This window comes from Teleopsis dalmanni, chromosome 2 (assembly GCF_002237135.1).
Source record: "Teleopsis dalmanni isolate 2A chromosome 2, ASM223713v2, whole genome shotgun sequence".
Lineage (NCBI taxonomy): Eukaryota > Metazoa > Arthropoda > Insecta > Diptera > Diopsidae > Teleopsis > Teleopsis dalmanni.
In genome coordinates this window covers 9,993,300-10,009,141 of record NC_051847.1, presented here as the reverse complement: position 1 = coordinate 10,009,141, position 15,842 = coordinate 9,993,300, and the positions used below count along the sequence as shown (strand labels likewise).

General features: G+C 27.8%; 3 protein-coding genes across 3 annotated transcripts in view; 1 reads left to right on the top strand and 2 right to left on the bottom strand.

The window, feature by feature from the left end:
- Positions 1 to 823: 823 nt before the first annotated feature.
- LOC119678619 (U4/U6.U5 small nuclear ribonucleoprotein 27 kDa protein) lies at positions 824 to 6,500 on the bottom strand. The gene is made up of 3 exons (XM_038090556.1): positions 6,342 to 6,500; positions 5,973 to 6,266; positions 824 to 2,385 (listed from the first exon to the last, which is right to left on the bottom strand). Exons 2-3 carry the CDS (start codon positions 6,191 to 6,193, stop codon positions 2,106 to 2,108), a joined length of 501 nt encoding a protein of 166 aa, XP_037946484.1. The 5' UTR covers positions 6,194 to 6,266; positions 6,342 to 6,500; the 3' UTR covers positions 824 to 2,105.
- LOC119678618 (eukaryotic translation initiation factor 6) lies at positions 4,034 to 5,210 on the bottom strand. Its single transcript, XM_038090555.1, has one exon. It carries the CDS (start codon positions 4,878 to 4,880, stop codon positions 4,143 to 4,145), a length of 738 nt encoding a protein of 245 aa, XP_037946483.1. The 5' UTR covers positions 4,881 to 5,210; the 3' UTR covers positions 4,034 to 4,142.
- A 2,304-nt stretch (positions 6,501 to 8,804) lies between the features above and the next one.
- Positions 8,805 to 15,842, top strand: part of LOC119678192 (protein hu-li tai shao) — a 30,387-nt gene continuing 23,349 nt past the window's right edge. Inside the window, exons 1-2 of the mRNA XM_038089890.1 lie at positions 8,805 to 9,101; positions 15,371 to 15,428. The gene's annotated coding sequence lies outside the window, so the exon portion shown is untranslated. The remainder of the gene's footprint in view (positions 9,102 to 15,370; positions 15,429 to 15,842) is intronic.

The following is a 15,842-nucleotide window of genomic DNA, read 5'->3' as shown; positions in this document are numbered from 1 at the left end:
TTCGATTCCATATTGCGAAAAATATCTCATTATGTGGTACTAGATGTCCCGATTGTAACAGAATAATCTTGCATATAAACAAATATAAGGCTAATTAAGGAATTCTGACTCGTCTGATCTTATTAAAAAAAATCGCACCATTTTAAACAATATAATCAACTCAAAATATTTGGTAATCTAATCTTATTACTATTTATAGTAGCGGCGGCAGGGGTGAACGTGGTTAAGCAGCTCACACACTAAAACTATAAAAATTGCACTAAAACTATAAAGTTTATTTGACACTTTTTACCGCACGTATCAATACGCCAAGGTAATCATATAATATCTAATAATAATCCAAAATATTTCGATTATATAATTTTATCCTATTTAGTCCTTTTGATAAATATAAAAAATTATTAATTTTATTTCACTTTATTATAAATTTATTTAATAAAATTTGTTGGCAAATATTCCGAAGTCATACAACGACATAGAAACTTCAAAATATCTGTCCATATAATTTGAAGGTAACTTAAAATGTGTACATTAAAAAGTTAAAACTATTTTAATTTGAAATGTTACATTAATTTTCTTTATTTTAATTAAAAAAATATATTTGAAACAAAAAGAAATTATATATATTGAGTGAAAAATATGCCTGCAATTTCGTAAATTAAAAACTAAGTATTGTGTGTAGAGCCAAAACTTGGTATATTTCTGCCAAATTAAACTATTGTGATATTGTGTTTTAAATTTTTATATGTAAGATTAAACACTATTATTAATATTTATTCATTCACTAAAAATGGATGTGTACACACTATTGTATTGTTGTGTTGTACTATAATTATTTTTTTTCAATAAGCAACCGCGTCTCTCCAATCAAAAGTTTCAGAGGACGTGGAGTTACAAAGTTACAAAGAATGTATTTATCAAGTTTTAATAAATAGTTTTTAATGGCACTTGCGTGTGAATTAACTGTTAAACTGTTATTTAATAATTAACAAACTTTATGTTATTAACAATGTATAAAAAGTATAAAAATTCCCTGGCTATTGCATATTTGGTCTATTGTCTTGGATTGGTAAATTGGTTGAATGGATAAAAGGTAAGTAAGGTGGAATGGGGTGTATGTGTATAAATATATTTTCTCTGTATTTTCATTAATAATATAATGTATAAATAAATAAAATTGTACTATTGCAGCGTATGGAGGAGTTATAATTGGGGGAAAATTGAGGGGAGATTTGTGTTTAAATGTTTTCAAATATTTTAAGTAATTGATTTAATTTTATAATTTTCAAATCTATACTGTTGCAGTTAATTCATAACAAGAAATTAAAGTTTTTTAACAAAAAAAAATATGTTTATAAAAATTACTTTAAATATTTAAAAATCAATAAAAATGTCAGACGTTAAAAAGACACGGACTTAAACGCCAAGTGGTATCAATATTTATATAACAAATTTAGTTTTAGCATTGGTATACAAAACTTATGAATATATATGTAAACAGTTAATAACATTTTCGATACGATACATAAGATTGAATTACTTTCAAAATTTAAAAAATATTTTTGGAACAATTTTAAATTATGTCAATTATGTATGTTAACAATCCATGCACTTGGCGATTATGTTCATGCGATACCTTTCTAACGTATTATAAAGGCTTTTAGGAAAGAACAGTGATTTATACTAAAATATAAATTTTATACCTCTTTGTGTATAATTTTTAGATAGTTTTCAAATATGTGTACTCAATTATTTTAATCGAAATTATTTTGTGCACTGAACTCTCCATAAAGTATACAACCTATAGTTAGATTTGTTTTAAAAACAAATCGTTTTATCTAAAAACTATGTAATTAATATATAAGGTTACAGTAAACAAAAGTATATTAGATACTGATGAGGTAGTGGTGTGGAAATTTTGATATTAATTTTGTAAACCGGTCTATTGCATAAAATTGCAGGTCTCTTAATTGCTATTTCAAATTCGTTCCATTGTTGTTGCTGCTGATTATGTAGAAATAACAAAGCATTTACAAAAATTATAGTAGTAAAATGTTTGTAGCTTTCTGTCAGCGATAACAACGTATCGAAACATAAAATTTCTGCTATGCCACAAAATCCAGTGGACGATTGAAACCGCCCTTGCGATTCATATACTGTCGATATTTCCGCTTTAGGATTACATGCACTTCTCCAACATCGTTGCCATCGACTTTTTTGTTTTTGGTCGTGTCGAACGTGCAGAAACCCATAGTTTTTAACATTTCAACTTCTTCTGGTGATTTTCCTTCTAAATCAGCTTCACTGATTTTTGGTCGTTCAGCTATAGCACCACGCCGAGATGATGTACCCGTTGATGTAGACGCATGACCACGTGAACGCGATCTGAAATTTCATAATTGACAATAATTAATTGTTTAAAAAAAAAATTGTTTGGAAAATAAAACAAAACTTTTAATCTTATGGCGTTAAGAGCGTTGATTAAAACAATCATATACATACAAATTCAATAATTTGTTAATATTTAAGGCCACTGTTCAAATAAAAAATCAAATTACACCCTGAACAATTTTCCCTACAATTTTGGGATTCCTTACATATACTATTTTTATTTTCAAAACGTTAATCTAAAATTCCAAATTGTTCCATAAATAATGTATGTATGTTCTTAACTTTATTAGTTAGGATAAATAAATTATCATGAAGGTTTTTAAAGCGCCATTAAGTGTTAGGTTAGATTAGAGGGGCGACCTTGTGCACAAAGCCCACTTAAACTCAAATAATGACCCGTTGTAGTACCACAGGATTATAGTTTTTACCATTAGTTAAAAATGTACCAACCTGACAATTCTATGGCCATGACATGGCTAAGTCCCTAAGTTTTCCAGGAACACAGCTCTGTCAGGTCGATATGAAAAGGGGCTCCACATATTTTAGACTATCTTCTAGCTAAACATAGACCCTGACACATAAGGTGAAGTATAGTATCTTCCTAAATCACAGAGCCAAAACTTAAAGTCATTATAATGTAGACCCAGATTCATAGCATGTGTGCGCCCACTCTGCATTGTATCTTCAAATCCTCTTAAAGGGAAGATTGTATGAAAGAAATTCATTTTTTAGACAAAGATAGTCCGTACCTACTGCCAGCTTATGCAATAGAGCCAAAATGGAGTTATGCTGTTTTGGGTCACTTTTGGAGCAACTTCTTTGAATTTGTAATTCTAGCGGCATGAAGTTGAGAGTTGCTTAGAAACATGTTCTCATAGCCCCTGTAGCTCCCACGCGTGCTATTCTCGATATATACCCGAGTTTATAATTGTTATATTGGTTACCTTGGTTCCGCGTCGAGATTATCTTAAAGAAAGAAATAATGATATTGTGGCAAAGTAAGGTGAGTGTTTCTCCCAGTGGTGTAGCTTTGTTCACCTATCTAATGATTTTAGGGTTTTTTAGTTCCCCAAAAGATCTATAAGAATGACTTCTGCTCTTTATTTTATTAAGCGGTAAACACTGTGCTGAGTCTGACACGACTTCATTCACTTATTTTAAGCCATTCATCGCTTCTATGGTTCAGCGGAATTCATCACAGTACCATTTTTATATTATATTTCCTATTGAGCATAAACCTAATCCAAACCATAATTTACAAAACGATATCATAAAAATCCTTTTTTAACTACATGAAAAAATAAGTTATTTCACATTTTTTCAATAATTTGATTGTATCCGTTTTAAGACAAATGATATCTCAACTATTATTAAAAAAATTGACTTCAAACAAAAATGACTTCTATTCCTAGATTTGTAAATATCCAGACTACATCACTTCATCGAAGTTCTATCATATATAAAACAGTTGAATCTCAATTTAATAGTATGTTACCACTGGCTTCATTAGAATAGTTAATTTACTTGAGATTGCTTGAATTACTCGATTCTAAAATTAACTAATCTAAAGACGCCAGTGGAAACATACTATAAGCAATTTTACACAACACAATTGTTAATTCAATTCTTTAAATTGAGAAAATTTACATTATTAAAAAATATATTTATTTATATTGTTTGTGAATAACAAAATTTAGGGTTGTCCTAATATGTATAATATATAAACTAATTTCTGCAAACATTAAATTATTTTATGATAGTTGTTCAATGAGTGCAGCACGCAATTTGGTTGTGACAGTTGCCGGCTGTGCTTGATTTAATTTGAATACACTTTCAATAACAGAAATTTCCGTTGCTGTTGTATTCATGCCCACGAAGGAAATCCAGTCATTTACTACCATACCAGCAGCTAAAACTTCACTGCCACGATTTACCGTACCAGCGACGAGAGGAACTTGTAGCAATGATGACAGTTCATCTTGATCTTGTATACTAGTTTTAGGATGCACCATTCCACCTTGATTGCTAAGCACTGTGTACGAGCCGACAAGTGTGTTGTCAGCAATAGTTTGCCGAAATACTTCTACATTTAGTACGTCACCAATAATTTCTTCAGTTTCTTTGTCGAGATCGGGATGCACTAGAGCAACGTAATCATTGCATGCTATAACATTTCCCAACGCTGATAAACGCTCTTCTACACGCTGTACCTTGACTGTTTCCGGAAGAGAATTGCGTAAATGTTGTAATTCCACATCACTTGTGGAATTCGGGACTAACAGTCCATTTTTATTTCCAACCGAAATACGCCCAATTATCCGGCATCCACCAATCGAAGCATGTATAACTGGTATCGTTTCTGCCAATTCTGATTCATATACACTGTAAAAAGCTTCGGATCCACCAATTGCAACCAAGCAATATGAATTTGTTAGTTTACTGAAGACGCCAACATCGTCATTGTTTTCAAATTGCACACGTAAAGCCATATTCCTTTTTTATCAATGAAGCTGCTTATATGTTGATAAAATCTTACTAGTATTTGTTGATTAATTATGATTTCTGTTTCGATCCTTGCTTTTATGGATGAGAGTTTTCTAACAGTGATGAAATTCTTTTTTATTTAACTTCACGTGGTAACTACAAGCAATTTTGCCGAAATGTCAAACAATTTCAAGCATTTTCGTATGTATGCGTGTATTTTCAACTATTCACCACACAGGGTTGTACTTAAAACACTTTACGCCATTCAATTTTTATCCATATTTTTTTCACGTCACACAATAACAAAACTTTTAATAAATATATTTTAAAACTATACTGAAATGATACTTAAAATCCATTACATACATGTTTTTTGTTAAGAATTTTTGATCACCATTCCAAGAAATAAAGGAAATCATTTTTTGTACTTATAGAAAACTTGATTTGGTGAGAAGAAATTTGTTTAATTCGATGATTATAGATAGTCACTATAGTGAGTGGAATGGAAATATGCATATCCAAATTTTGTGAACTGTAATTAACGTGTATATAGAACGGACTGTTTACGTTGCATATACAAGAATATCTCGACAACGCGTTACAAAATTAAAATAAAACATAAATCAAATCATTTCCTCAAATAATTGTAATATGCATAAGTTAACACAAATGTAAATAATTATAAAATTACATATCGTTGTCGGAACAATGTAATTAATTAAATTTGAAACAATTTAATAATATGTTCAACCTATTAACAGCGTCAAGAGGGCTTAACCAAAATACTTATTTTATAGTAGTAAATATGTTGATTATTCACATCCATATAATTGGAAAAAATTAAATTTCAACTATTCAGTTGATGATAATTAAACCATACTAATAAGTTTAATAATAAGTTTCACACAATTAATCAAGAATTTTTAACGAGCTAGTGCAAAACTCTATATTCTGTTAAATTGCAATATCTGTGCATACTAGCATTTAACGTTATCAATTTTAAATTAATTGCAGAATAAAATATATAAAAATGATAGTACATTTTATACTTATGCTTTTACTGCTTTTTCTTGGCATACACTACACTTTTTATTCACCTAGAACGCCGGCGACTCGTTCTATCCCGACTGCGACTTCTGCGATCATCTCTGTCATGTGAGCGTCGACGCAATGAACGGGAGCTGCCTGGAGCTGCATCTCTTTCTCTCTCACGTTCACGTTCGCGTTCTCGTGAGCGGCGCTCCCGTCTTTTTCTACGTTCTGAACGTTCCTTTTCTCGTCGTCTGTGTGAAGGTGAGGGGCTGCGGCTGCGACCCATTTTTTTTTATATATGTATATGAATGGCCTCTGCCGACTGTGGTGTAAGTTGTTACTACTTCCCGCTTCTTTGTCTATAAGTACAAAGTGAATTTCAAAAGTTGCGTTGTAAAAAATACATATCAATTATTTTATTTTATATAACATACCGTATACAATACTGTGCCCTACGTTTAAATTTTGACACCGGCACGTATAAATTTAACTTAAAAACTAAAACAAAAGTTTTCGCGCGGCGTTACGCACTATTCAGTTCAACAGTTTTGACAAGAGCCGCATTTAACACAGCTGACTAGTGGGATATTTTTTGTTAAGAATAATGGTAGCTTTTAATAAAGGGATATTTATTACAGGGCATACTTTCTAAGTAATTTTTTTTGTCGTTTGCAGCATGTTTTACATGCGTACTCTTTAATTATATGTTACGTGCATAGCGTTAAATAGTAGTACTGAATGTATTCCGTTATTAAAATTTTTAACAAATATCCGATTCCGTCTATAAAAACTCTACTAAATTTTGTTGATGTTATGGCTAATAAACAAGAATTTTATATCACATAAATTTTAATTATTAAATTGTATGAACTAAATAAATAAAAGAAAATTTTTTTAAATAAAGAACTTGTTTTGAGTATCGTGAATAAGAAGCGAAATTGAATGTACAGATTTTATTTAATTATACTTAACTTTACTTTAAAACGGAAATAACCATATAAAACTACTTTCATTAACAACTTAACACATACAATGACAATTTATGCAATTGATGTTCGAGTATTACAATCTGTTTTAAAACTGATTTTTTTATATATTAATTTACAAACCAATATTAACCGTATTTATTGTTTTAAGAATAATAATAATAATTAAGCAGCGTTTTGATCAATATTTTTAAAACTATGTTATTTTCCTTGGGCTGAGAGTGGTCAAAATACCAATAAATTGCTTTCAATTTTTTTGTCACGATCAGTTTGTTATCGTATTAACTATTTTTTTGTTTCATTTTCGCATTTTAAGACATAAATGTATTTTTAACATAACGAAAGCTTGAAAGTTTTAAAGTTAGTGATACTTGCCCTTATAGCATAATCACACGCCACATGTTAATATTAAGCAACTACTGGTGAGGAGGAAGTTGCTTCTATTTATGTTCATGTTATTTTTAAACCTATTTACAGTAAATAGATTTCAGAAACTGATTTTTAGTTTTTATTTAATTTAATAATATTTAATTTTTGAATTACGACCGTGTGTGAGTTCGACTAAATTGAGGTAAAATAAATTGAAATTTACTACGCACTTTTTGCTCTGCTTATGTAAATATTTATTTATTGCACGTGTTTATTTTTTTTAGTTAAAAGTTTTCAAATTGATTTATTAAAAATATTATAAAATTTTCTCAATGGTAACACTTAATTTTATCTAATTTTTATTTAACTTACTCTACTCGAAATTCTGGTAAATACCAACATTCTGCCATACAGACATAATTTACTATTTGCCTCAATTTACAATCAATTTACTCAAACTCGCACACGACTTTAAACTACTAATTACCAGTTATCTACTACTAATTTTAATTTTACTGTGAATCGACTGACAGCTATAATATATACCTTGTTTATGTGTTTATATAGAATTCAGATTTGTGCTAATTTGTATTATATTTTAATTCACTATATTTTTGTGTACCATGTTTAATACTATATTATATAGTTTCAAATACCAAATGCATCTATGTGCGGTTTTTATAAATATCCCTTTGTTTTCATTTTGTATCGACAGAATGACATCATCAAGAAATAGGTAGAATATAATTTATTGTATATTGCGTACTCTTTTTTCCTTGTTATAATATTCCAAAAGAATAAAAACTTCAACAAAAACAGAAAAATTAACTAGTCGGCTCGGGTTTGTTTTAAGCGGTGTTTTGAGTAAAAGCATTTAAAATAAAAAAGTTATAGTGTGTAAGTGGAATATTATTTATACGAGTTTTGTGCTCTGTTTGTTTATTTTATTATATAAATAAATAGGAATAGATTTATTTCAGTTAGTGCTTTGATATACATGGTTGATTTCCTAAGTTGTTACTGGACCGGCAAACGCCCACTTTAAACCAAATTATGTATGACATAATCAAATATCTGCCTTTGACAATATTTGAAAATACAGAAAAATTTAAAATATTGATGTGAACAATATAGCTTTAGTAATAAGAAAAAAATGTATGAGTGTATAGTATGCATTTCTACCCTTTTGTGGACTTTTTATTTGTGCCATTGCATTTTCTTTAGCACGCTTTTTGCTATATGTAATTGGGCGTATGCTTCAAGTTTTAACATTTTTATCCCAATATTGTGTGATGCCACTTTTGTATAAAGTTACAATAGTTTATTACTTAGTAGTTTTAAAGATTTCAATCAAAATTTTTTACTTTTCTTTATGATTAAAAATATAATTTTAATAAGAACGATTACATAGATTTTTTTATTGTGTTAAATTAATTTTACAAAACATTTCGAAGTTGATATTCAGATTTTATTTGTTTTTTTGTTAATACGGTAACACTGCGATTTTTCTAATTGTCTCTCACTATTTTCTTATTTGATATAATTTTTAACCAGTATCGTATTGAGTCTCGAGTTGGAAGTTAACGAATTTGGCTTGTTGTAGACGTGAAGTTGAAAAAGCATAAAATATTATACTGCCATTTTAAAATCAAATTAAATTTATTTTAATTATATTAAAATATTAATTTTGTGCATTTTACTTCAAACTTAGTGAATATTGTGAAAATAAAACCGAAAATCAAAATCGGAACACGAATATCTGTCAAATTATAGAAAACTACAGCTTAGAACAGTATTTACTAAACAAGAGGATACAAAACCGGATAAATATATTACCGGGTAAGCTAATAGATGTTAGCAATTATATATTTTTGTAAATAATATCAAATCAAAAAAGAGTTGGTTAATATGTAGGCTGCGAGCGGTGCGCAACATAAATAAGGGGAATTTTATTTGCGTAATTATTGGTATATTATATACTATACGTAAATCAATTTAACAAATCTATAATTTTCGTTCATAAAAATACAATATTAACAATGTGCAACAAATTCATTTTGTAAAATTAAGAATGCAGCTCATTTTTTTGTGTATCCCATTTACTTATACATAAATAAACTGTAATAGTGCCGCTAAAATGACGTCATTTTTTTTGTTACTTATTTTTTGTCGCTGCTATCGTATGGCCTTTTTACCTTTTCACTTTGTCTCTCTCGCTTTTTTTTTAATTCTTTCGGTTTGGTTTTATGAGTTTTTTTAATTTGAAAATTAATTTAATTTTGTATAGCAAAATAATAAAAAACTTGCTTTATAGTTTTGTGTATGATTTATTAAAAAAATTAATTTTCGTACCTATATACATATTTCGACTTGCTTTATTTAAATTTAATAAATGCAGTACGTAAAATTTCTTGATTAAATTAAATTTTTATTCAAAAAAATTTAAAGAAATTGTGTTCAAATATCCCTTCCATATATTTCCTAGTTAATGTTTTAAAATTTCTTGAAAGTGTTGATATTAATAATAATTGGAATTGTCAAATGGTAATTATTTATTGTTTTAATAAAAATCTATTCTTTTAACATGTTTATGTTAATATTAATTTGTTACATATTTAATCATATTGGAAAGTATTGAGACCTTTATGAGCGTAGCTACTTGTTGATAATAATTTTTTCACAGACATTCCTTGCTTAGAAATAGTAATGGATTTCACTGTTTACTTTGTGTTAACATGGGTACACTTTTGTTTAGCTGTAGTTGTATGTCAACATCTTGTAGTCTGGGTCATAAAACCTGCACTTGTCTTATTAGATGCCCACGTTAGAGGCATGTATAAACGTAACTCTCATAGTTTGTAATTGCAAGCACCGGATGAAACTTGATTTTCTGCTAAGAGATTTTATTAATGTTTTTGTCTAATATATATTGAACAAACCACAAAAGTGATTTATGATTTATGAAAAAGTGTGTTAATGTCTATGCAGCAGTATACACATTTATAAACAAGTATGCTTTCAAAAAAAAAAAAAAAAATCACAAGTTCCTTTTCAATAAAAGTGGGGCAGGCAAACTATAACTGGTACAGTCTATGCAACAAAGCAAAATAGCTAATCAGCAGGGTAAGCAGGACCATTCAATGAGAATAAAATGGTAATACAATTCTTCTAAAGATTGTGAGTCGATGTAAATATAATTTTTTAACAAAGTGGATTAAGTTCAAAATGAAAAATATTAAGTAAATTAAAATTAGTAGAATTTGAATTGAATTAATTGTTTAATCTATTTAAAGAATTTGTTCTTTCAAAGTATATCTGAAAAAATCAGATTAAATAGCTTCTATGAAGAATAAAGAGAGCTTAGCGGAGAGTGGGATATTTGATGAAGGTGAGCGCACATACTCTTATATGTGCACGATTGATTCCGAAATGTAGACCCAGCCGGTCTTGCTATAGGTGTGGTTAATGGTTTAATTTACACTAACAAGTCGGAGGTTTGAATTTAAAACTGTTTTATACCCTTTATTATAATAGCAGTTTAAGAGTTAAGAGCATTTTCATATCATTCATAGAATCTAATGTGAAAACGAATTACCATTAAGACAAAATTAATGACTATTAGACATTGTATAGGTTAAGTTAGGCTATAATACAACCGGAGGGCACCAGTTATCCAGAGTTATTTCAAGTTTTTATCCCTACATATCTGTATATAAAAACAGGCTCAATTCGAGAAGAGCGTAATAAAGTAACTCGCACAATAGTGTTCATATGGCATAGAATAATAAAAAATAAAATAATAAAAATTTGAAAATTTGACTACGATTAGAAATATTAATGTACATATGTACGCAGGTTTAGTTTTGTATTCCATTTCTCATGATATGAAATTTAAGACATGTCTTTGCCTTGTGACCTTAAACGCATTGTTATAACAGCTTTCAATCTCGTCTGAATTTACATTATCTTTCTAGATTTTGAGACTATATTTGAGACCAATTTCTTATATTACTATTATTTCATACTTCTGGTTAATTGTAGTCAGTGTAATTTAAATTGTACTAATATGTTTTCAAGCCGTTATGATTATGATCATAAAATTTGCGATCAGAATTAATACATAATACTTGTCTTGGTAATTTTCTTTTTAAAATTGTTGCCACTGCTCATTATCTTATCAACGATATTTTATGGAACACGAACACGTTATAGAACAAATATTTATTTATACAATCATTTCAAGAATTATATGAGCTAAGTAAATAAAATGACAATTGCATACAATTATTTGCCATAATTGACCCTAAAACGAATTTTTTGTAAGCTTAAAAAAAAATTCAAAAAATTTTAAACATAAATCATTGATAAATGCAAAAATTAAACAAAAAACAAGTGAAACTATTAAATAAAAAAAAGTAGCGACATACAAAAAAAGGCGTTGGTCATCATTCAGTTAATATTGAAAATCTGCTTTAATTTGTTCTTTTTTTTATTATTTACTTCCACTTAGTATTGTCTCTACCCCCGCACTTTTCATTTCCTATACAACTGTGAACAGTTTTGTTTTTAAATGTGTTTGCTTTCATATGTTTCCCTCATATGTTCGCTATGACTTTAATTGCAAATGCGTTGCTGATACTAATCTTTTTTTATTTATTTCTTTTTTTTTGCACTTTATTACATAATTTAATTCAAATTTGTTTTGTATTCATTTTCATTCTTATCGTTTTTGTTTGATAATGGCATGCACGCCACTAGCTTTGTGTATGTTGCTAATATATTTTATGACGTCATAATTTGAATATTGCAAAAATATTGAAATGAACTAAATTGTATACATACATACTTAAAATTTCAATGCAAAGAAATTATTTTTTATCAAAAAAGATAATTACATTATGAGATGTTCTCTCATGTTTTACTATTGTAATAACCCCTAATGGCTTTATAATAACAACTAATTTTATGTCACACTGCTTCATCTCTGTTTACACTTTATATTTACTATACATGCACATACGTACGTACATAAATTGTTTTATGTGCAATCAATTATTGTTATTATTTTTTTGTTATTTTTTTTTATCACATTTATGTTATACTCTTGTCTTTTCTAATTATTTGTGTATTTAATTTCGGTTGTAAAACATAATAGCTCAATATTCTGACAAACGGACGCTTTTTTTTTTGTTTTGCACTAAACGTTAGTTTGTTGAATTATGCGACGTTGGCAAATTTCCATAATTATAAGTTCATATCATCAAGCTGGAGCGTAAACGCCATTTGTTTCTTTAAATAGCATTTATTATAATATAAATAAAATAAAAGGCAATGCAATGTTGCTGTAATCAACTCAGACTGTATACTTATAATCTATTATACTATAGTAAATATTATGTGTTAGACCATAATATGTAGAGATGTATTTAAATTTCACTTTTTTTAATGAGCAGACCTCTTGATTGGTTTTTGTATAGAAAAAAATTAAGGAAGAATGAAAGCTAGGATTTCTTTTTTATTTAGAAATATAGTGATATATTAATTTATTACAGGGAGAAAGACCTAGTAGTCCAGTTCCTTATTCTTAGTTAACTATAAAATTAATTATAATGTTAACTCACAAATAAAAAAATAAAATAAATAACAAAAGTATTAATAAAGCCTATTGTAATTTAAAGTTGAAAGTTGAATATAATCTAGTATAATATAAACAAACATACAACTGTCCATATTTCGCGTATTTTATCTTCTGATTTTAACGGATTTTCATAAAACCATGTTTAAAAAAAAAAAAATTAAACTACTACAGCTAATTGTCGTTTTTAAATATATGTACATATACAGCGAAAAGGAAAGGACAGTTCATAAAATTATAATATGCAGATTTTTATTTTGTGTTCTTTTGTTTTTGGCTAACGTTTTTCTTAGTAGCTTTAACAGCTGTGAATGGCATTTATGCCCCCACTCAGATTACAACCACTTTCCATAACTCAAAAACATACAATTTTGTGGCAGCCGCAAAAGTAAAGTTGATCCAAACTTGTGGAGCTGCGGATGCTAGTGCGGTTGTTATTGCAGTTGTCATCTGCCCAGAGCATTACTCTAGTATTTTCCAACTAGTGATAAAAAAAATATGAAATACAAAAAAATAAAAATTGTGAATCCATTTTTCAGAATATCTGAAACTTAGATTTGCTGCATATTAATAAACAAAAGAAATTAATGTCAATTAACAAATATATCATACCTATTAATAAAGAATAATAATACATATTTTATTATTCAATATTGGCTATGTTATTATTAACCACAAAAATTACTTTCTACTGTTTACATTTCTGTGGTTAAGTTTCTTGTTATAAAAAGGCGCCTAAAGCGCGCGTCTGTTTATATGTATATTATAATCTATTTGAAATTTAAATGAAAACTTTGCAGTTGGTTATACTATATTAAATAATTATTTATCAACTTGGCTTGCTTAGTAGGTTATTGCTCACACCTATTTTCTTAAAATATGCATGTGCCAGTTTCCCTCATTGGTGCACATTTTGAATGTTGTGAAAGTTAAAATGCAATCTTTTTCAACGTTGATGGAAAACTTTTACTCTAAGCACAGTTTTTTATAATGATTTAAGTTTTATTTTTTTTAATATTCATATGTATTTTTCAGTGCTTAGTCAATTAAAACAAAAGTAAGAGCGTTCTCTATTATTCTGTTAAAATTGTATAAAAATATTGTAAATAAAAAATAAAAGTACATGTAATCTAAATGTGTACATTTTTCTTTACCATGTTAGCAACCCTGTGTTATTGCTTTGTTTCTTTACTTCCTTTTTTTTAATTTTGACAACAAACAACACTGAAGTGTCAAATCTGAAATAATATTGTTGTTCTACAAGCGGTTGGTGGAGGCAGCTTGTGTGTTGCATTAAATATTTCATATTTTCTTATTAGAAAACGAATATAATTTTTAAAACCAATAATAAGTGATTTTAATAGAAAAGATATATAAATATTAATTCGTGTGTATGTTGAGAATAAAATAATTTATTTAGCTTTCATATTTGAAAGATCGCTTATGCATTTATTATAGTTATGCTAATAGCCGCGTTTTTACCGGTATATTATTTACATACATATGTATATTCTTTTCTTATGGGATAGGTCAATTATAACATACAAAGTGAGTAATTGGAATTAAGGTGCTTCTGTGTTTAGCAACTTTTTTTTTCTTTAATTATACTAATTATTAAAGAGTTGATGAAAATAAAGTAATTAAATAATTGTTCTTGTGTTTAATATTTCATACATTATTTAATATTGTTTATTAAAAATGGAAATTAAAAAGCATAAAATTCATGTCACTGCCAACGTGAAAGACAATAATGTACAGTTGCCTTTTATTTAAAAGAATAAAACATGTACATGTAAGAAAAAAAAATGGAAAAAAAATACAACAGGAACATTAATCTTAAATGAGGGCTTTCTTTCAAACAAGTCTGGAGGCTACTGAGCTTAATAAAAAATAAAAATCATTGTATATATAAAGTGAAGACGACTTGACAACATTGTGCAGCTGCAACGACAGCAAAAGCAGCAGCAATCGCAGCCATATAAACAGCAACATTACAACATCATCACAAAAATAAGAAAGAAAACAAAAGTGCAACAAAAATCGTGCCAATAATGATGATGCACCAACGTCATTATTAACTTGATATTTATTCTTTATATTTTCATTTTTTTTTATTGAGTACTTATGTTTTACGCTTCAATATTTATTTACTTAAATATTTCCTAGTCAACTGTGTAACGCCCGCAGAAAACAGAAAAATGTCTAAAGAGTTTTTAAAAAAGATTATTGGCATGTGAAGAAAAATAAACAATATAAGTGGAATTTAATAGTGTTGTATATTTTTATATACAAGCAAAAAAATGTAATCAAATTAAAATATATTGAATAAAATATTTATTAAAATTTTAGTTTACATAAAAATATCATATCAAATTTTCTTAAACTGCATAATTTATAAGATTTTTTATATATATTTACATTTCAGAACCTGCTTATGACCATATATTTATTTATCTTTTTTTTTTTTTTGCAGTTAAATCCGACTAGTTTTATACAAGATTCACCGATTTTCATACAGCAAGAATTGGCAGGTAAACAAATTATATTTATATTTAAAAAATATTTTTATATTCAATATCTATAATTTTTTTAAATCCACTTTTTAAAAAACACTTTCTTTGATAAAAAATACCTGAAAAGCATTAATTAGAGATTTTCAGATAAATCTCTTAACATATTCGACTTCGAACAGTATTATATATTTAGTAATTTATAAAGAAAAATGTTCAAATTTGAAAATGCGTATTTATATGCTTCATTTTTAGTACTCTTTTAATACGATTGTATACAAATATAAGTTACACATTATCTCTTTTAAGACGTTTTCGCAATTAACTAATAGTGTAGAACTAGTTTTATTTTCCAATATAACACATCGGCTAAGAAGTCCGTAGCATAACTAAAAAATCAGCTTTTTGGCAAAGTTGTTATTGACTTACTCATAA